This window comes from Mastigoproctus giganteus, chromosome 7 (genome assembly GCF_048544385.1).
Source record: "Mastigoproctus giganteus isolate SK-2022 chromosome 7, ASM4854438v1, whole genome shotgun sequence".
NCBI classification, from domain to species: Eukaryota; Metazoa; Arthropoda; class Arachnida; order Uropygi; family Thelyphonidae; genus Mastigoproctus; species Mastigoproctus giganteus.
This window is the reverse complement of record NC_143581.1, coordinates 58,672,718-58,695,658: the sequence shown is the minus strand read 5'-3', so window position 1 is coordinate 58,695,658 and position 22,941 is coordinate 58,672,718. Positions and strand designations below refer to the sequence as shown.

Below are 22,941 nucleotides of genomic sequence, written 5' to 3'. Positions count from 1 at the left end.
CTTCAATTGCCACTTTTCTGCTCATTTAATTTTGTCCGATTACTTTTATCAGACTTAAATAGTAATGAGTTAAGTAAGAAGTTAGTTTTGGTAACTTTTAAATTAACTGTCCTTTTTTGATCCAATAATTAAAAAAACCCTAAGTAACTTAACTTAAAATTTTTTGTAAAAGTAAGATTTATTATTAAGTTAGCTAAAAAATAATCCTGCATATTTGTAATTTTTTCCTTAAGAAAAATAAATGTAAATGAAAAATCGATGTCAGGTTCTTGGCTTTAAATTTCCTGGAACGTGAATATTTTAAGTGGGATACAGCCTATATAATCTGTGCACAAAGTTTATCAAGATCTCATAATTCGATATATAACTTGCACTCAATCTCTGGAAGGATTGATCAAAAATTGCCAAAGTGCAAGTTCCTATTTCTAAGGAAGACCCTACTACACTTTTTATACATAAATTAAAAGTTGATTTTGAATGACAGCTAAAAATAATATCAATCTGTATTGATATATAGGATTTCTGACAATAGGATCCAGCAATTCTCTTAACATTTGCTATTTACAGTTTCATTGGGCTTGTTACATTTTTATTTTATTCCTTTGCTAAAGTCATATTCACCTATTTTACATTTTATTATTATCACTTAAATTATGTAAATCCTTCTAGCTTAGCTGTATGGGAGTACTGCCCTTACTTTATTTGATCACAATAAATGATTTTATATATTTTGCAAGGTTATTCTGTCATTTTTCATACTATGGAGTGAAATATGCAAATGAAAAGCTACTGATAATATTTCAGAACAGCCTAGTAAGATAACTTATTCATGGATAAAAATTAACCTCACAACTCAGAAAACTTTAATGTGAAAGATATAACATTAAATGAAATATTTATAATTCCAAGAAAAAACTTCAGTCAGTTTTACCAGTTTCTCCACAAAGGCACAACAGTGCATTATCATCATTCAACTCCAAATGCTATACATTTATAAAATGTATATATATACAACAGAGAACAATATCATGGTGTATTTTAATGTGATATTAATATGAAATATTTGAGCAGGATTTATTCATTTGGAACTTTTAGTTATTGCACAAAATACTTTGGTCAACTATTTATATTACATTTTTTGCTAGGAGGGCATTACATTCCATTAGCAATTTGTTTGTTACCCAGCAAAAAGCAATACATTTCAAAGAAATTAATGAATATCTTAATCAAAAAGAGTATGTCATTAGTTTAATATTAAAGCTGCAATGTATGGTTGTTGGCTATTCACAATGCTGTCAGATCTTTGACACAAATCTGGTATTACTGGATGGTGGTTTTTAGGGTAAGCTTTAATTGTCCCCATTCCAGACATTGCCAGTTCACAAGTAAAAAAAGCTGTCAGAATGCATATTAGATAAGATTTTTGTAACAGGATCCAGGAATTAAGTTTAATCTGTGAATATAAAATTTGGAATCAGATACATTAAAATGGATGAGACATTTATTTTGTACTTCAGTTTTTAACGTGTGAAGTTAGTGATTTTTGTCTATAATGCAAAATGATGAAAGACTTTCTCTTTCCGATTACTTGATTTCTATATAAATGGGTGAAAAAAAAGCTACATTTCCTTCAATTATCTGGCCAGAAGCAAGTTGTAGTATGAAACAGACTATGAATTCCTGGGAGGGGGGAAAAAAACCCAGCTTCAACCAAAAATAAATCTTTACCAACTATAAATGAGAAAATTATTAAATTTTTAACTGCCCCATTCCAGACATTGAAGTTCACAAGCAAAAAAGTTGTTGGAATGCAAATTAGAGGAATACTTTTGTAATAAAATCACAAGATTTGATTTCATATTTGTACAAAATCCATAAGTAATTTATTAATGATATGTATAATAAAAACTTTTCAATATGTCCGAATAATATTTCTTAATATTATTTAAACATAATTGAAACTTTCTACAATAACTGACAAAGCAACTGCAACATTATTGTTGCATTCCCAGAAGTTAATTTTTGAAATTTTCAGCAGCAGTCAAGAAGTGTTTTTGAAGTAAGAAATCAGCTTTGCAGGAGTTATGATGGTGTAATCGTTCTCTTTTGAATCACAGCATTCTATGTTCTATCAAAGATTCTGATCCTGCCCCCTCTCCCCTCTGAAAATGAGTGATTGATGGCAACAGTGCTTCATACAAAACGTTAGAAGTGTATCCAACAACCGAATTCCACACATGCTGAATATGACTGCATTTAGTAGAAACATGGTACTTATCATAAATATTTATTCGAAGATACTATGCGATCGAGGTCAATGCGACAAGAGCATATAATGTTCAGTTATGCAATTAATTTTGCTCTGGATCGCTTAAGTACAGTGGTCTCAGAAAGTTTTTAAATTCTGTACAGTGGGATCAACTGACTATGTTACCAACAGTAAATTCTAAGTGGGAAGCATTCAAGGAATTAATCTTGGATGCTACTAGAAGTTTCATACCTATTAAGAAATATTGTTCAAGGTTTAGGCCTAAATGGTTATCAAATGAACTAATGAGACTTGTAACAGAGAAGAAAAATGCATGAGATGCATATAAATTATCAAGCGACTCAGAAGCCTATGGCAGATATAAGCTAGTCTGTAATCAGGTCACATAGGAGGTTAGGCAGGCAAAGGCAGCAGAAGCCTATGGCAGATATAAGCTAGTCTGTAATCAGGTCACATAGGAGGTTAGGCAGGCAAAGGCAGATTATAAGAAATCCTTGGCAAAAGATGCTAAGAAAGACAGAAAGGATTTCTTTACTTATATAAACTCTAAAAGGAAGGGGATGAATCTGATTGGTCCACTTAACATCGATGATCCTGCTCAGATAGCAAACAAACTGAATGAGTATTTTGCATCTACATTCACACATGAGGAATTAATAAGGTTTGAAAATGGCAGAAGGTTATCAAATTGTAGCAGGATACTTAATGATTTTGTAATAACTGAGAGCAAAGTGGAGGAGAAATTGTTGAAGTTAAACATAAGAAAAGCACCTGGGGTGGATGGGATCTATCCAGTTATATTAAAGGAGGTGGCAAAGCAACTAAGCAAACCCTTAGCCATAATTATGAGAGCATCCTTGGACTCAGGGGAGGTTCCCACGGACTGGAGATGTGCAAATGTATCCCCAATTCACAAAGGGGGGATTGAAAGGTGATACGAGTAATTACAGACCAGTTAGTTTAACTTCTGTTCCTGGTAAAATAATGGAGTCACTGGTTAAAGATGCATTGCAGGATCATCTAGACAAGACTTCAGCAATAATTCAGACACAGCGTGGGTTTGTTAAGGGAAAGTCTTGTCTGACAAATTTGATAGGATATTATGATGTGGTTACAAAGGAACTGGATGCAAAAAATAATTTTGATATCATATATTTGGATTTCAGGAAAGCTTTTGACACTGTTGCGCATGAAAGACTACTGTACAAATTGGAGCAGAATGGATAAAAGGATGGTTAAGTGGGAGAAGACAGAGGGTGGTAATCAATGGGTGCTGCTCTTTGTGGACTAATGTTATTAGTGGAGTCCCACAGGGTTCAGTGTTGGGTCCACTATTGTTTTGTATATTTATCAATGATATTGATGAAGGTATATCAGGCTTAGTGTCGAAGTTTGCTGATGATACAAAGGTTGGCAGGGTTGTTAATGACAGTAATGGCAGTGTGCTACTGCAACAGGATCTAGACAATTTGGGCAGATGGGCTAAGAAGTGGCAACTGAAGTTTAACCTTGACAAATGCAAAGTACTGCATATGGGTAGAAGTAATCCCAGAGAAACGTACCAACTGTGTGGTACTACACTTAAGGTGGTAGAAAATGAAAAAGAACTGGGAGTAATTGTGCAGTCAGATATGAAGTTTTCTGAGCAGTGCAAACAGGCTGCTAGGGCGGGTCATGGGGTTTTGTCAATGATATATAGGAATTTTGCTAGCAGGGAAAAGGAGGTGATTGTCCTTCTGTATAAGGCAATGGTCAGGCCACGCCTTGAGTACTGCGTACAGGTCTGGAGGCCTCATTTTAGGAAGGATGTAGATTTACTTGAACGTGTACAGAGAAGGGCAACACGATTGGTGAGGGGAATGAAGGGATCCTCTTATCAAGAGAGGCTTAAGTTCTGCAAATTGCAGTGGCTGGAGACTAGGCACCTGCGCGGTGATCTGATGAGGTGTATAAGGCCTTGAATGGGTTGAGCACGCTGAATTCTGATGGGATCCTTCCACTTGTTCAGATTACGAACCTAAGGGCGCATAAATTCAAATTAAGAAAGGACAGATGTAGAATAGATGTGCGGAAATTTGCCTTTAGCCAGCGGGTGGTTAATTGCGCTAACAAACTTCCATCTGTCGTTGTGGAAGTTGATAGGTTGAATAAATTTAAGGAGGAACTGGACAGGCATTTGGAGGGAATGGTGTGATTTTTTACACTTGCTTTCTTGCATCACATGCCACTACTACTACCACTACTACATTTATACATAACAGAAAATTTTATACTATATTGCAAATTATTACATTTCCCCACACAGCTACTTCATAATGCTACCCAGCTGGAAAAATTTTCTGGGAACACTGTATCCATTTCTCCAATTGTCTGTAATCGAGTTTCTTTTGAAATCAGAAGAAAACTCAGCTGTTGTAATTCCTGAAAAACTGAGAAAAAAATACCAACAAGACACTATTGATATAAGAAAAATTCATACATGGCTTGCAGATTTTACATTTAGGTATTCCACTCCTTGACTAGCCAAGGAGTGGAAGACCAATGTGTGTGCACTGAAAAATTTTAACCACATATGTAATGATACGAGAACTAGGATGTTCAAAGTAAAGTGTATCAACCATTTTAGACAAGTCAGGTTATAAAAAAATAAGATGCAAATGGGTACCCAAACAGTTAACAAGCAAAATGAAATTCTCCAGACAGGTGATCTGCCAAGAGCTGTTGCAGGAGTGCAATAACTTGGAGATTTCCATTTATTCTAAATTAGCAGTGGCATATGATGCAAGAAAGCAAGCTTATACAGCAACAGCAAAAAAAAAAAAAAAAACTTCCCATTTAACCTATCCCTTCGATCCAAAAGTTTATTCAGTTCGTCCTTGAATTTACTTAAGCTATCAATTTCCACAACAGATGGAAGTTTCGTACAGCAATCAACCACCTGCTGGCTAAAGGCAAACTTCTGCACATCTATCCTACAACTGTCTTTCCTCAATTTGAATTTATGCTTCCTCAAGTGCATAATCTGAAGGGGAAGAATTCCATCAGCACTGAGATTGCTCAGACCATTGAAAGCTTTATACACTTCAATCAGATCACTTTGCAGGTGGCTAGTCTCCAGATGCTGCAATTTTCAGAACTTAAGCCTTTGTTGGTAAGAGCACCACTTTGTTCCCCTCACCAATCTTCCTTCTCTGTATTCATTCCAGCAGCTCTACATCCTTCCTAAATTAAGGCCTTCAGATTTGTATGCAACACTCAAGGTGTGGCCTGACCATTGCCTTATACAAAGGGATAATCACTTCCTTATCCCTGCTAGAAAAATCCCTGTTTATCCTTAACAAGACCCCATCAACTGCTCAGGCAGGCTGTCTACACTGCTCAGAAAACTTCATATCTGACCAGAAGCGGAATTTAAGGTCGGCTGAGGCCCTGGGCGCAGAAGAAAATATTGGGCCCCTTAAAAAAAAAAGAGAGACAGGGAAAATAAAAATACATGTTAACCATTTTTTTAAATAAATAAAAAATATTATGTACTATTAATGTTTTATTTCCAATAAAAATTTAATATATGTATTATATTAGCATCTTTTTTTATTTGTCTTTTTTCAGCCCCTGATAGATGTTGTTTCATTTTTCTAGCTACCATTGGTAGCTAGAAAATCTAGAGTCTGATGATTAGAATACTAGAGAAGAGATTTTTCGTTATAGTGCAATAAATTAATAATTAATTAAAATTCAAAGATTATTCATAAACTACGAAAATTCAGGCGCTGATGTAACAACAGGAATTAATTTTATCTTAATATAATTTTAACAATATACGATATACGCTTATTTGCATATATCGTAAGTCTGCACTGCAGGAGAACCTTTGTAAGTACAAAGGAGCAAATACGATTCTATTCCTCTGATGGGTGGTAGCGCAGCCGCGCGGGGCATATGCAGCGTAGTAATGAAATAATGAAAATAAGCGAATATAAACATACTATCAGGTTTTACCACTGATTGTAAACTTGTATGTAATTAAAATTGCGCATATGAAACCAAACATGGTGTCATTAGAAAAAAAGTGTCAAGTTGGGGTTTTGAGGGGCCCTTCAGAAGTCGGGGCCCAGGGCGCACGCCGTTAAATTCGCCTCTGTATCTGTATCTGACAGCAAAATTACTGCCAGGTCTTTCTCATTCTTCACTACCATGAGTGTAGTACTGGACAGGCGGTCTGTTACTCTCGGTTACTGCAACCCATATGCAGTACTTTGGATTTGTCAACATTAAACTTGACTTTCCACTTCTCAGCCCATCTGCCCAACTTTTCTATACCCTGTTGCAGTAGCATACTGTCATTAACAACCCTGCCACCCTTTGTATTGTCTGCAAACTTGGACATGGACATTAAGCCTGATATACCTTCATCAATATCATTGATCAATAAGAAAACAATGGGCCCAACACTAAACTGTGGGGGACTCCACTAATAACATCAATCCACAAACTGCAGTGTCCATTGATTATGCTGTGTTCTCCCACTCAACCATCCCTTTATCCCTAGAAGTAACTTGCCCTTAATGCCATACTGCTTCAACTTGTACAGCAGTCTTCCATGTGCAAGAGTATCAAAAGCTTTCCTGAAATCCAAGTACATATATGATATCAAAATTAATTTTTGCATCCAGTTCCTTAGTGACCATATTGCAGTATCCTAATAAATTGCTCAGACAAGATTTCCCATTAACAAACGCATGCTGTGTCTGAACTAACTACAGTCTTGTCTAGATTATCCTGGATTGCTTCTTTAACCAGTGACTCCATTATTTTCCCCAGAACAGAAGTTAAACTAACAGGTTTGTAATTATTCATGTCATCCTTTTATCCACCTTTGTGAATTGGGGATACATACATTTGCACATCACCAGTTCATGGGAACCTCCTCTTAATCCACGGATGTTCTCATAATTATGGCTAAGGGTTTGCTTACTTCCTTTAATATAACTGGATAGATCCCATTCATACCAGGTTCTTTTCTTTTTTACAATTTCTCCTCCAGTTTTCTTTCAATCATTACAAAATAATTTAGCTCCCTGTTAGAGTAGGATAAACTTATGGCCTCCACTTCCATACAGAATTCCAAAAAATACTCATTCAGTTTGTCAGCTACCTGAGCAGGATCAACAACAGTCGAACCATCAATATCAAGTGGACCAATCTGACTTATCCCCTTTCTTCTAGTATTTATGTAAGTAAAGAGGTCTTTTCTGATTTTATTTGCAGCCTTTGCAAAAGATTTATCATAATCTTCCTTCGCTTGCCTACAGTCTAGCTTATATCTACCATAGGCTTCTGTGTCGCCTGATAATTTATATGCATCCCATGCATTTTTCTTCTCTGCCATGAGTTTCATTAGTTCATCTGACATCCATTGAGGCCTAAACCTTGACTGTATTTCTTAATTGGTACGAAAAGCCTAATAGCTCCCAAGATTAATTCCTTGAATGCTTCCTATTTAGAATTTGCTGTTGGTAACATCATGAGTTGGTCCAAGTGTATAAATTTAAAACTGTCTGAGACCACCATAGTCACCTTTACAAACAATAACACTTCTCTTTACCTCTGATGGTAGTTACATCTCACATCACTATACTGTGATCACTGCCACCTAGTGGTCCCTTTTCTGCAGATTCTTAATGCATGAATAATCACTGCTGACAATTAGATCAAGAGTATACTTCCATTGTTTGCCTCTCGATCGTGCTGTTGTAGAAAAGGGTTATTTAATAAATTCACAAGCCTTGCTAATGTGTGAGTGACCAACCCACAAGTTCCAGTCAATACCTGGGAAGTTAAAATCCCTTACTATAAGACATTCTGATTTACTGGCCCACTATTTCTCTGTGCAGTTGTTAATTGTACTCATCAGAGTCATTAGGCCAATAACACATTCCTACTCTCATTTTTGCTTTCCCAGTGCTTATGCTACACCAAGCTCACTCAACATTGCACTGTCCACCTATGTCAAATGCTATTCTATGGAACGGACCCATCTGCCTTCTCCAATGAAGAAAAATCCTCAAATTGTTAGATGATTCAAAGAACATATGGCCACAGTATTTTGGCAGAGAGAAAAATCAGGACAAAGAAGGCGCTGTTTTGTTTGATTTTTTTAAAGAAAGGTTATAAATAAGGAAAGAAATTGATAACTTTAATAGGACTATAAAATAAAAAATGAAGGACACAAAATCATATTACACCATGATAATACCAGGCCCTACACTGCCAATATGACAGATGAAAATTGCAGAAATCAGGTGGATAGTATTGCACATCCTGCATATAACCTTAATTGGGTCTGTTCTGACATTTTTCTATTTTGACATATGAAATCTTTGTGGAAACACTTTTCATGTGACGAGGAGTAGAAAATGACAGCAACAGACTGGCTCCAACAGCACGGCATATCCTTTTACCACAGTGAATATGCAAGTTGGAAAGAACAATGGCCATATGAAACATTATTTTAAATATCAAATATTTCTCTCTTTTTAGCTGTCTTAATTAAAAAGAGTATTGCATCGCAGCAGCCCTTGTGCTGAAGTTTAAATTGAACTGAGTTGAAAATAAAGCATAACTGAAGGATGAAACAGAAGATCCAAAAACATCTTTGAAATCAAATTTGAAATTAAATTTTGAAATACTGAATGAAAATAAGTAAATCACAACCAATTATATTAATATTCCACTAAACATCTCTCCAATTATGAAATTACCAATTTTTATTTTTATGCCACAATACAAGGCTTTGATTACTGACTGTTATAGACTGATATTTAGTGCTGCAGGAATGTCATTTTCTAAGTTCACAGGGAATCTAAAGGTTTGAGGGATAGTTAATGAGAGGAATTAAGGCATACTACTGCAACAAGACCTAGAAATATTAGACAGGTGAGCTGAGAAATCGGAGTTAAAATTTGACATTGATTAATGCAAAGTACTGCATAAGGGCAGCAGTAATCCCAGAATAACATACCAATCGAATGGCACCACACTCTAGGTGGTGGAGAACAAAAGAGACATAGGGATAAATTGTACAGTCTGACAAAGTTTTGTGGGCAGTGCAGACAGGCTGGTAGAACAGCCTGGGTTTCTGTCAATGATATACTTCAATTTTTCAAGCAGGGACAAGGTGATGATTATCTTACTGTATAAAGCAATGGTTAGGCTTCACCTTGAGTACTGCATATATGTCTGGAGGCTTCATCTTGAGTACTGCATATATGTCTGGAGGCTTCATCTTGAGTACTGCATACATGTTTGGAGGCTTCATCTTGAGTACTGCATACATGTTTGGAGGCTTCATCTTGAGTACTGCATACATGTTTGGAGGCTTCATCTGGAGTACTGCATACATGTTTGGAGGCTTCATCTTGAGTACTGCATACATGTTTGGAGGCTTCATCTTGAGTACTGCATACATGTTTGGAGGCTTCATTTTAAGAAGGATGTGGAACTGTTGGGATAGGTGAAGAAGAGCAACAAGATTAATCAAGGTGGCTTGGGTAAAGAAAGCCTGCATGAGAACGACGAGAAATGTCAGATAAGTTACGCGGAAAATTAGCTTCCCGATACGGCACTCTAGCGTTGCTCGGTCTGGAGGATATATTGATTGACAGGTAGGCGTGGCAAACGATGAAATGATTGGTGGTGGGCACGACAGACAACAAGCTACTGTGTAGTCATTGGTTGGCATTATGATGTGTATTTACCAGTAAAGAATGGTGCATAATAGTTTTGTAATGAGCAGTGAACAGGTAATAGTAGCGATGAATCTTTTAAAGATGGAAGAAATTTCCGCATGAGTGTCTTTAAAAATAAAAGTACAGTAATAAAAAATTAATATTTTATTAATAAACAATTTATGTGCTAGTCCACTCAATGATTCTAAAGAAAAAAGGTTATGTTACCCCCTCCATTTCGGGAGAGGTTCAAGCTCACATGGGATTCAAGTCGAGGTAACCTGACCTTTGTTTCACCATTACAGTAAATGTTAGGGCATGTGCAATTAGGACAAGTTACCATTAGTGCTGCTACAGTGATACTAAACCAATGTTATCGTGTGTTGCGTTCGTGCACCAATCAGCACGTCGTTTTCCATGCCTACCTGTCAATCAGTATATCGTTCTCGACTTTGCTCCAGACTGATAACACCTATCATCTGTTTACCGAGTGAGCAGCACTAGAGTGCCATATCGGCAAACTAATTTTCGGCATAAGTTATCCGCTGTTTCTCGTCATTCTCGTGCAGGCTTTCTTTACCTTCGCTGTCAAGGTCACAAAATGGTGTATCTAACATGGAAGACTTCAATTTTGCAAATTGTAGCTCTTGAGAACCAGAAAACTGTAAGGATACCTGACCGAAATGTTTAAGGCTTTAAATGGATTGAGTAGACCAAATGCTGATGACATCCTTATTCTTTCTTAGATAACACATATAAGGAACAGAAATTGAAAAAGATGGCTGCAGGATACATATACAAAAATTTGCTTTCAGCCTGAGTGTAACTCATTATTGGAATAAACTTTCATTAGGTGTTATAGAAGTGGATAGTTTGATTAAATACAAGGGAGCATTAGAAAATTATAGAGGGAACAGGCAGGTGAGGTGGATAGTTTTATTTGGCTGATGCTGTATAAGCTTGTTTACTTGCATCACTTGCCAATATTAATACTATTTCAAGACAGACAAGGAAAATTATCTGATGTCAACTTTTAAATGCAACTGTTACTGAAATTTAACAAAATATTTTAGTTAATTAACATAACTCTCTTATAAAGAGAAGAAAATCAGCATTTGAAATATATAATGCTGCAGATAGCACTGAAGTGAGACTATACACAGAGAGATGATTCCAGGTCAGACGGATGCTCCATTTTGGCTAGAGTAAGTAATAAAACTACTAACATTTGAAACTTAAAATATACAGGGTGGCCATAATTAAAGTATCCCTATTCAGAGCTCTCTGTAGCTCTAAGTAATAAGTGGAATGCCACCAAAATTAGTAAGTAAACTATTCAAGGCACGGGGAGGATCCCATGGAAAAAAAAAAAAAAAAAAAAGTTCCAAAATTTGCTAATAGCAGATAATATGGCACTGTACAAGAGGAAAGGCATGACAAAGTACCAATAAATAAATAAGACAAACCTTAACGAAATTACAATTTTGTATTTGTGCTCTTTGCAAAAAAACAGAAAGAAACTGAATTGTACTAAAGTTTTAAATCCAAACTAAAACATAAGAAACCTAAGAGAGCAGAAAATCTGCATAAATCTTAGTTAATGTAATTTTTACAGGAGCAAAGAGGTATAACAACACAATGCAAACATCGAAAGTGTATTCTGTAAGTTTACTGTCATGTTTTAATTGCCAAGTTCTTCTACATTAATGGATGCAATACAGCAGCCATTCTACGTATATTTAGATGCTGAAAGAACTTATTTCAAGGTCCTTTATCAGGTGCAACAGTTAGAAGGATGATTAACAAATTTGAGGAAACTGGGTCCTTTGTTGTTAAGCCTGGAAGAGGAAGGAAGCCTGTTTCACCTCAGGTAGCAGAGGAAGTTGCAACGGCTATCGTTGACCAATCCAGGGATACAGCTACTGGAACTAGTAGCAGCTCATGGGAAATAGTGAGGCAATTGGATGTCCCATATTCCACTATGTGGAAAATTCTTTGGAAATTAATCCACTATTATCCATACAAGATCAGCTGCCAGCAGCAGTTGCAAAGAGATGATCTTGAACAACGAATGGCATTTGCTCTAACGTTTTTGGCCAGAATGGAAGTGGATGATACCTGGCCATGGAACATTCTTTAGGGAGACAAGGCCCATTTTTATCTCGATGGGACTGTCAACACTCAAAACTGCCAAATATAGGCTTCAAGAAGCACCATGTGCTATTCAGCAAATCCCATTGCACTTGCCAAAAATCACCTGGTGTGGTGTGACTTCAAATTTCATCCCAGGGCCATAGTTTTTCGAGGAATTGCACCCAGCAGGAGCAGTCACCTGTTCCATTACAGCTCAAAGATATCATTGCATGCTGAGCAGTTTCATTATTCCTCAACTGCAGCAAAGAGGATGCCTGGATGAGAATTTTTATGCAAGGTGGGGCTCCTCCTCATATCGCATGACCAGTGCAGCAGCTTCTCCGACATCACTTTACTACAGAAAGAGCCATTAGTCATTTGTTTCCCATTGCATGGCCACTACGTCTGCCTGACCTTACACCATGTGAATTTTGGCTGTGGGGTCACCTCAAGGCCAATGTCTATCGAGGAAGTGTCCCTAACCTGGCTGTCTTAAAGGACAACGTAACGCAACAAGTGTGAACATTGCTCCAGAGACGTTGCATTCTGCAGTCGAGCACACTGTGCACTGAATGCAATTCTGGTCCAGAACAATGGTTATCACATCGAAAACCAACTCTACCATCAGCGACATCATCGAACATTGGGAGTAAACTGTGAGTTTGGAGCTGTGAAACCATTTCCTCTGGCAGTTTAGTTCACAGTTTGTTTCTGTTTTTTTGCAGAGCACAAATAAAAATTTGTAATTTCATTAAGGTTTGTCTTAGTTATTTATTTGTTGGAACTTTGTCTCATTTTGGCAGATATTGGAACTATACATTTTTTTTCATGGGCTCCTTCTCCCCATGCCTTGAACAGTTTACTTACTAATTTTGATGATTCTGCTTATTACTTAGAGCTACAGAGAACTCTGAATAGGGATACTTTAATTATGGCCACCCTGTATTTAGTTATGCCTTTAATTGCTGCCATTATGCATTAATCTTTTCACAAAGCAATACTTTCATGGAAATTATCCAATTTTGCAGTTACTCAAAAGATTAATACACAATGGAAGCAATCGAAGGCATCACCAAATATATTTTAAGTTTCAAATGCGAGCAGTTTTATTACTCACTCTAGACAAAAAGGAGGCTTCTGTCTGACCAGGGATCATCTCTCTCCCTCTATAAGGTCTCACTTCAGTACTATCTGCAGCATTGTGAGGGAGTCAGCTGCTCATTCTCATTTCTGAAAAATTTCAGTTATATTAAGAATATTTTCCATGCATTGTAAACAAGTGGCTAGAAAGTCATATTGTGTCCTGCCTATGATGTATGGGACCTTTGGAAGAAGGGAAAATTATGTTATTGTCTCTTAATACAACACAGTAGTGAGACAGCATTTAGAATATTGTGTTCAGGTCTGGTGGTCCCACTTAAAGAAGAATACAATAAAGGTTGTGGCTTAGAAGGTATGGTATGTAAAGTTTGGTTACTAGACATATTTGGGGGGGGGGGGGGCTGATATAAGTATATAACACCCTGAAGAGAATAAGTAAAATTAATGAGGGAAGTATATTTTTAGTGATAGAAGACAAGAACCAAAAGCCACAAATACAAAATTTCAAGCAATTAAGATAAGACTGGAAGTCATGAAATTTAAATTCTAGCAGTATGTTCTAAAGATCACAGGAATAAACTGCCTGTCACAGTGCTCAAGGCTGAGAGTTTGGTAAAGTACAAAGTAGAATTGGATAGCCACTTTTTGGCAAAGGGGAAGGTATATTTGAAAAATTTCCCCCCTTTTTTGGCAGACACAGAAAAAGCTGGCTTGCTTCATTTAGCCATTATAATACTTATACTAACAGATCTGACTGATGAATGATTGCTTCTTGGCGTATATAAAGTCATAAGTTAATAAAAGAAAGGGCTTCCCATTAGTAAATTCAAACAATTAACTGATATCCTCCCAATTACGAGTAATCAGCTGATATATTATGTGAAATTTAAAAGAATGAGGGCTGTTCATCAATAAAGAATGATCATAATTTTATATGAACAACTGTGCCGCTTGCTATTTTTAGCTGAGTTGTGGAATTCAAGAACAAACCAAGCTGCATCACATGGCAAATATGCAGTTGAGTCATGTGAATGATGTAATCTTGGCAGCTGGTCAAGTTTATTTATGCCAGTTTAATTTTGCCTATACAACAATGGATGTGACATGTGAAGAATAGTGTGCTGCTCTCATCTTTTGTTTCCGTCTCAAGAAAAAATCAGTTGAAACATATGAAATGTTAAAAGAGGATTATAGTGAATCTATGCTTCCATAGAGCACAGCTCACAGGTGGTTTAGGATGTTTAAAGATGGATGTGATTCAATCACAAAAATCAGCAGTTCTGGAGCTCCAACCACTGCTGTCACCACAGAAACCATAAACTCTGCTTCTGTAATCGTGGAAGACGTTTGTTGTATAAGAGTAACTCAACTAGCAGAAATGTTAAGAATATCAGTAGGAAGCATGTACGGTATTCTTCATGGCATTTGCATACATGTGTTTGTGTACATTGGGTTTCAAGATTACTTACACCTGAGCAACAGCAAGTTCACATGGAGATTTGGCAGGAGCTGCAACGGATGGTCACTGAAGACGGAGAGGTTCTGCAGAAAGTGTTAACGCTGGATAAGACATGGCTTCATCATTTCTACCCAGAGAGTAATCAACAAAGCTGTTTAGAAGTTTGTCATTGCCAACACTGAAAAAAGCAAACGTTGTGGCTTTTGCAGGAAAGGTTATGGTCATCTCTTTTTTTTTTTGACATTCAAGAAAATATAATATAATAAAATATGGTTTACCAGCATGTTGCACCACATCATACAACTGTTATGGGGCCTTACTACAGAACTGTACAGCTCTACACACTTTGAAGAATCATGTTGGCCGTAAACGACCACAACTGCATGCAGGTGGGTAGATACTGCATCACGAAAATGTTTTTGTTATTTGGTTTTTAGGAGCATTAGCAACTAAGGCCATATTGCTCCGAGGATATGCGGTGGTCATTCCCTGACCTTTCCGCATCTTCCGTATTTGGTGGTCACGGGCTCGAATCACGACAATGAAAGACCTCACACTGCTCAATACTGTCATCAAGTACTTAGCCAGAATTAATGCAGATGTGTTCCTCATCTGCCCTACAACCCTGATGATTTTTTTTTTAAATTTTATTTCTAATGATAATCATTACTAATGATATTAAAAGTAGGAGACAGGCAGAATTACTTAATAAGAACAGGTCAATGTTGAAAAAATGCCGTGAGTTAGGGTTAAATTTGAAAGTATCTGCCATTCTGCCTAGACACGATAGGAGGGAGTATATGATGAGAGTCTTGTCGATCAATTTGGCCCTGGAGAGATTGTGCAAAGCTCACAAGGTAGAATTTTTCTCAGCCTGGTCTGTGCTTGTCAACAGGAGAGACTACTTCTACAGAGATGGGATATACACTTAAATAGAAAGGGTGCAAGAATATTTGCTGATGCTATCGAAGCAGTGTTACTTGGGTCAGAAAACTGCTAGCTTGGAGGGTATATTTGGACTAATTGACTAACAGTAGCCGCTGGCAGAGGTGAAAGTAATTCTTGCAATGCTTCTACTGGAATGAGCAGCAGCGTGGAAAACAAGGCACACGGGATTTCAAAGACTGCTGGGAGTAATTGTGGAACAAATAAATATATGGGCTGTGTTAGGATAGCTAAGAACAGGAACAGGTGCATATATATTTGCGTGTACACCAATACTAGGGGTTTGATAAATAAAATTGATGAATTTGAAGTGCTGATTAAGACATCAAAGGCAGATATTGTTTGGATATCAGAGACTGTGTCACACAGATATAAGCAGTGCAGAATTGGAATTTGGGGAGAACAATCTGTACAGGAAGAGTAGACAGGATAGGAAGGGAGGAGGGGTTATGCTAGTAGTTAAGAAACACAAAATCCAAGGAAGTACAGCAAGTCGACATGGCTGGATAGTGCAGTGTTGAGTCAGTTTTGTGTGACATAAGCACTGTGAAAGCAAAATTGAGAGTAGAAGTATATTATAGGCTTAATGACTCTGATGAGTATAATAAACAACTGTACAGAGAAATAGAGTGGGCCAGTAAATCAGAGTGTCTTATAATGTAGGTTTCAATTACCCAGATATTGACTGGAATTTGTGTGCTGGTCACTCACACACTAGCAAGGCTTTTGTAGATTTATTGGATGATTGTTTTCTACAGCAGCATGTTCGGGAGGCAACTAGAAGGAATAATACTCTTGATCTGATATCAGTAGTGATTCTTCATGCATTAAGAATCTGCAGATAAAGGACCCACTAGGGGACAGTTAACACAATTTGCTGAAGTGGAATTTACTCAAAGAGGAAACTACCATCACGGGTAAAGGGAAAGGTTTCTGCTTTCGTAAAGGTGTTTTGCCTGACCAATTTGATTGGATACTAGGATGTGGTCACCAAAGGAACTGGATGCAAAGAATAATTTTGATATAATATATTTGGATCTTAGAAAGGCTTTTGATAGCTTCACAAGACTGCTGCACAAATTGGAACAGAGTGGCATTGGAGGCAAAATGCTGCTATAGATAAAGGGATGGTTGAGTGGGAGAAGAAAGAGTGGTAATCAACGGACACTGCTTTTCATGGGCTAATGTTATTAGTGGGGTTCCCCAGGGTTCAGTGTTGGGTCCATTGTTGTTTTCTGTATTTTTAATGATACTGATGATGGTAGCTCAGGCTTAATGTCCAAGTTTGAAGACGATAGAAAAGTTGGCAGGGTTGTTAATGACAGTATGCTGCTGTATCAGGATCTAGAAAAGTTGAGCAGATGGGCTGAGAGGTGGCAACTGAAGTTTAACATTGACAAATGTAAATTACTGCATATGGGAAGCAGTAACCCCAGAGTAACATATCAACTGTGTGGTTCTACACTGACAGTATCAGAGAATAAAAAGAACCTCGGCATATAATTGTGCAGGCAGATATGAAGTTTTCTGAGCAGTGCAGACAGTCGGCGAAAGTAGCTCATGGTGTCTTGTCAATGATATACAGGAATTTTTCTAGCAGGGATAAGGAGGTGATTATCCCCTTGTATAAGGTAATGGTCAGGCCACACCTTGAGTATTGTATACAGGTCTGGAGGTCTTATTTTGAGAAGAATGTAAAGATGCTGGAACGAGTACAGAGAAGGGCAACAAGATTAGTGATGGAACAAAGGGTTGCTCTTACGAAGAAAGGATTAAGTTTTGCAAATTACAGAGTCTGGAGACTAGGGACCTGCGAGGTGTATAAAGCTTTGAGCATAGTCAATGCTGATGGGATTCCTCCTCTTACTCAGAATAATCGCCTGAGAGGGCATAAATTTAAATTGAGGAAAGACGATTGTAGGTTAGATGTGCAGAAGTTTGCCTTCAGCCAGCAGATGGTTGATTGGTGGAACAAACTTCCATTTGTTGTTGAAGTTGATAGCTTAAATAGGTTTAAGGTAGAACTAGACAAACACTTGGAGCAAGTGGATGGGTGAAATGTTTTTTTTAAATTTTTTTATGGCTGTTGTTATATAAGCTTGCTTTCTTGCATCTTGTGGCTTTACTAATGCTAATTTCCAAATTTAAAGGAGCTGCGAGGAAAGCATATCCAGTCGCCAGACGTTTTAGACATCGGAGGCATTTCAAATTTTCTAAGGCATGTCAAATAAAAATGCATCTAGCGTATTTTTGAAGGCGGCCAGAGACGTTGGAGTATATGTATTTCAATAAATGGGGACTAGTTTGTAAACGTCAAAATATTGACGATTAATAAAGGTGTTGTGAAAAAAATTATGATCAAGTCTTTATTGAACAGACCTCGTATAGAAACCCGTATAGACCTCGTATATAGTGTTAAACTCTCTTGGGAAATTGATTTCATGATTATCTGGTTACAACCATGTTTAGTCTCTAGAGCAAAGTTTCCGGCATTCCCCTCCCCCCATACTTCTCCTTCAACCCATGCACGGTACTAAGTACTATAGGTTTTAATACCTTTCGTGTTTGGGGTTTTCATTAAAAAAAAAAAAAAAAACCAGATAACATTTAGTGTCTGTTTAACACCATACAAATCAGTAACAAGCTTGCCATCTCCACTAAATACACCACTGAGGATTACATCTCACGAAACTAAAATTACCTTGAAGTGGCATTTTCGTTTGTAGATGGAAAATCAGCAGAAGCCATCTTATTCTGAACACTCAAGGGCATTTTCACAGAAAAATACACACACCACCGAGTACATTACTACTCTATGACGCACCACACAACCTCTTACTAACTTTGCAGAGTAGTCTAAGGATAGCTACACCCTAGCGAGCAAACAGTGAACTAATGGAACTTTTTGATAACTGTAGCAAATAGCATTAGCATTAGCATTAGCATTAGTAGAGGCATTTGATGCAAGAAAGCAAGCTTATGCAGCATCAGCCAAAAAAAAAAAAAAAAAAAAAGTAACATAAATAAATAAAAATAACCACTTCCACTTCACCCCTCTGTTCGTTCGAAATACCTGTCCAGCTGAGCCTTAAACTTATTTAGGCTATCAACTTCCACGACAAGGGATGGAAGTCTGTTCCACCCACCAACCACCCGCTGGCTAAAGGCAAATTTCCGCACATCTATCCTACATCTGTCTTTCCTCAATTTGAATTTATGCCCTCTCAGGTGATTTTTCTGAGCTAGAGGAAGAATCCCATCAGCATTGAGCATGCTCAAACCATTCAAGGCTTTGTACACCTCTATCAGATCACCCCGCTGGTGCCTAGTTTCCAGACACTGTAATTTGCAAAACTTAAGCCTTTCTTCGTAAGAGAACCCCTTTGTCCCATTCACCAATCTAGTTGCCCTTCTCTGTACTCGTTCCAGCAGCTCTACATCCTTCCTGAAATGAGGCCTCCAGGCCTGTATACAGTACTCTAGGTGTGGCCTGACCATTGCCTTATACAAGGGAATAATCACCTCCTTATCCCTGCTAGAAAAATTTCTATATATCATTGACAATACACCATGAGCTACTCTTGCAGCTCGTCTGCACTGCTCAGAGAACTTCATATCTGCCTGCACCACCACCCCCAGGTCCCTTTCATTCTCTACCACTGTCAGTGTAGTACCACAGAGTTGATACGTTGCTCTGGGGTTGCTGTTTCCCATATGTAGTACTTTACATTTGTCAATGTTAAACTTCATTTGCCACCTCGAAGCCCATCTGCTCAACCTTTCCAAATCCTGTTGCAGCAGCATAGTGTCAGTAGTGTCCTTGACAACCCTGCCAACCTTTGTATCGTCTGCAAACTTGGACATTAAGCCTGATATACCATCATCAATATCATTTATAAATACAGAAAACAATAAAGGCCCCAATACTGAACCCTGAGGGACTCCACTAATAACATTAGTCCACGATGAGCAGTGTCCATTGATTACCACTCTCTGTCTTCTCCCCCTCAACCACCCCTTTATCCATAGCAGCAACTTGCCTCCAATGCCACACTGCTCCAATTTGTGCAGCAGTCTTCCATGTGCAACAGTATCAAAAGCCTTTCTAAGATCCAAGTATATAATATCAAAGTTATTCCCTGCATCCAGTTCTTTTGTGACTGCATCATAGTATCCAATCAAATTGGTCAGGCAAGACTTCCCCTTAACAAAACCATGCTGTGTCCTAGCTATAACTGAAGTCTTGTCTAGATGATCCTGCAGTGCTTCTTTCACCAGTGCCTCCATTAATTTTCCGGGAACAGAAGTTAAACTCACAGGTCTATAATTACTTGTGTCAGCCTTTGATCCCCCTTTGTGAATTGGGGTCACATTTGCACATCTCCAGTCAATGGGTACCTCCCCTGAGTCCAAGGAAGCTCTCATAATTATGGCTAAGGGTTTGCTTACCTCCTTTGCTGCCTCCTTTAATATAACTGGATAGATCCCATCCACCCCAGGTGCCTTTCTTGTGTTTATCTTCAACAATTTCTCCTCCACTTTGCTCTCAGTTATTACAAGATTCTCTAGCTTACTGCTAGAGTTGAATACACCTCTGGCATTCCCCTCGCTGAATAACTCCTCATGTGTGAATGTCGATGCAAAATATTCATTTAGTTTGTTAGCTACCCGAGCAGGGTCAACAGCATGCTTGAACTGACGGCGAAATGCATAGCATTTTAAATTAAACAAGAAAATTCATTATAGAAGTGGGACACAACCTCTTTCTGCACATAGCTACACTCACTAGTTAAAAAATTAGAAAACTTTTGTAATTGGCGTCAATGGATAATTAACCTACGGTTCCTTCGTATCAGATAAATACTGTATGCTTTCCTGTGGCTTCTTATATTAGTCAACTAGTCATGAGAAAGAGGTGAGCTTTCTGAATTTGAGAAAGTTGTTATTGTTAGAGAACGTTTAGCGACAACTGAGAAAACAAAAGATATTTCTGGTATGTCAAAAGCAACCATTTCAAAAATATACAATGAAGTGGAGAATGCAGTTCTAAAAGGAGGAAATAGTGGTAAAAAGTCGGTACTGCAAAAATGAGACCGCATAAATTTAAAACGAATTGTGCGTCAGAAGGTCCAGCAAATGCCTAAAAAATTCAATTTAGGCAAGAAAAACTCATTTCCAATGGAACTATGCCGCGGGCGTTGAAGCATATGGATTTGGTAGTCGTGTGCCTATAAGAAATCCATTTCTTCCGATAAAAAATATTCAAATTGAGTAGTGCCGAAATATTCAAATTGAGTAGTGCCGTCAACGCCAAGACTGGACTGTGGAATAATGAAGAAAAAATTCGTGTGGTGTGACAAGTGCCAATTTAAAATTTTGCACCAGTGATAGGACGAAAGTGTGGCTTGAACCTCATGAAGCCATGCATCATACTGTTTTGTGCTCACTATTTAAGTGGTTGAAGGTGGCATCATGGTACTTTGGTACGGAGTGGGTCCGTTCATAGATTTAGAAGGTCGTGTTACCTCCAATAAATATCTTTCTCTCGTATCGGACTAACTTCACCCAGCAATGTTTAATTTTTACCTGGACTGTGATGGTTTCTTTTAAGAAGACAATGCAACTGTCCACTGTGCAAAAATTATATTTTAATGCTTTGAGGAACATTCCCAAGTTTTTTAACCACTACCCTGGGCGCATAATTCTCCAGCTCTGTATCCAATTGAAAATGTCTGGGATATGTAGGAAAGGGAAGTTTTCTACTGACCACCGCCCAGCAGCTGACAAATGTGCTGAGAAGAATGATCAAACATGGAGCTAGATTCCCTCAGACACCTAGTTGAACCCACACCATGTCTAAGAGCTATAATTCTGGCAAAAGATGACCTACAGTAGATATTGAATAAAATTCGAATTATTATATTAGAGTTATCCGTAATTTAATACATAAACCCGTATTTATGTCTGTAAATTTCGTGTGCTCTCTGGTCGATTTGTCTGTTTTACTGGACGTAAAACCCCCCGTTTCTCTTGGGAAAAACCTTCCTATCTACGCCTGAGACTGATAACTCAGCCACGGAGTGAAAAAAAAGCCAACTAAAGTTCTTCGCGTCATCGACAGGATTCGAACTCGGGCCTTTTCCACCTAGTGTGGGGTGGATGGTGATGATATCAATGTGCTACCCACACAGAGTAAAACTGAATTAAAAAAAAAAAAACTATTATTTTTAGGCCACTCAAATAATGAAATTCATCTACTGTACCGTGTGTCATATGTTTGTTAATTGCTTGTGTTCAATGGTCGATTTGTCTGCTTTTCTGGGCGAAAACCCCCAGTTTCTGAGGGGGGGGAGGAACCTTGCTATCTACGTATTAGACCGATTAACTCAGCCAGGGAGTAAAAAAAAAAAACATTAAATTTCCTCGGTCATCGACGGGATTCGAACGCGGGCCTTTTCCACCCGGTGTGAGGAGGACAGTGACGATACCACTGTGCTACGCAGACGCTAGATATTAAATAGAGGTTTCTAATTTTTTGGCCAGTGAGTATATGCGCAAACTGGATTTGCTACGTAGGGCAACGATCTCATAATGTGGAGGCACTTCGCCACACAGTTGTCTTTGTATTGCACTCCTCTAAATAAAACGCACTACTCCAATGGAGTATATATTAAGTTTTATATAAAGTGCAAGTCACTACCAGATCTGATTTTCGACTCCGGTTGGAGACTTATCGGTGAGAAAGTACTGTGAAGTTCTGAACAACCCAGTTATAAGGTACATCCCAAGGGGCTCACATCTGGTGAATATGGACTTGCCACACCCAGGGTCCTAAGCTGGATATGATCATTCTTATCTTTCTTGGTCATTCCTTCTACTCTCTCTCTCTCTCTCTCTCTCTCTCTCTCTCTCTCTCTCTCTCTCTCTCTCTCTCTCTCTCTCTCTCTCTCTCTCTCTCTCTCTCTCTCAGGGTAACTCGGAAATTTATTTAGCTGGTGCAGCATAAACCTCAGTCTTCCTTGCACTATATGGCTAGTAATAATAATAATAATAATAATAATAATAATAATAATAATATCCTCAGTATAAGAGATGCGAGACGATGCAGCAAGTAAAGTAGACATAGTTAAATCTAAAACAAAAGCCTCATGATATGAAAACTAAATAAAGTCACTGTACATAGCGGCCAATCTACGCGGGTGGCACAGTGGTATCGTCACCGTCCTCTCCACACCAGGTCAGGGTTCGAATCCCGTCGATGACGCGAGGAACTTTAGTGGGCTTTTTTCACTCCGTGGCTGAGTTAG

At 38.0% G+C, this 22,941-nt stretch overlaps 1 protein-coding gene across 1 annotated transcript in view; it reads right to left on the bottom strand.

Moving 5' to 3' along the window:
• Positions 1-18,478, bottom strand: part of LOC150082925 (putative RNA polymerase II subunit B1 CTD phosphatase RPAP2) — a 110,602-nt gene extending 92,124 nt beyond the window's left edge. Inside the window, exon 1 of the mRNA XM_090376916.1 lies at positions 18,336-18,478. Coding sequence (XP_090233042.1) covers positions 18,336-18,406 — 71 coding nt within the window. The 5' untranslated portion in view covers positions 18,407-18,478. The remainder of the gene's footprint in view (positions 1-18,335) is intronic.
• Between the last annotated feature and the right edge of the window lie 4,463 nt (positions 18,479-22,941).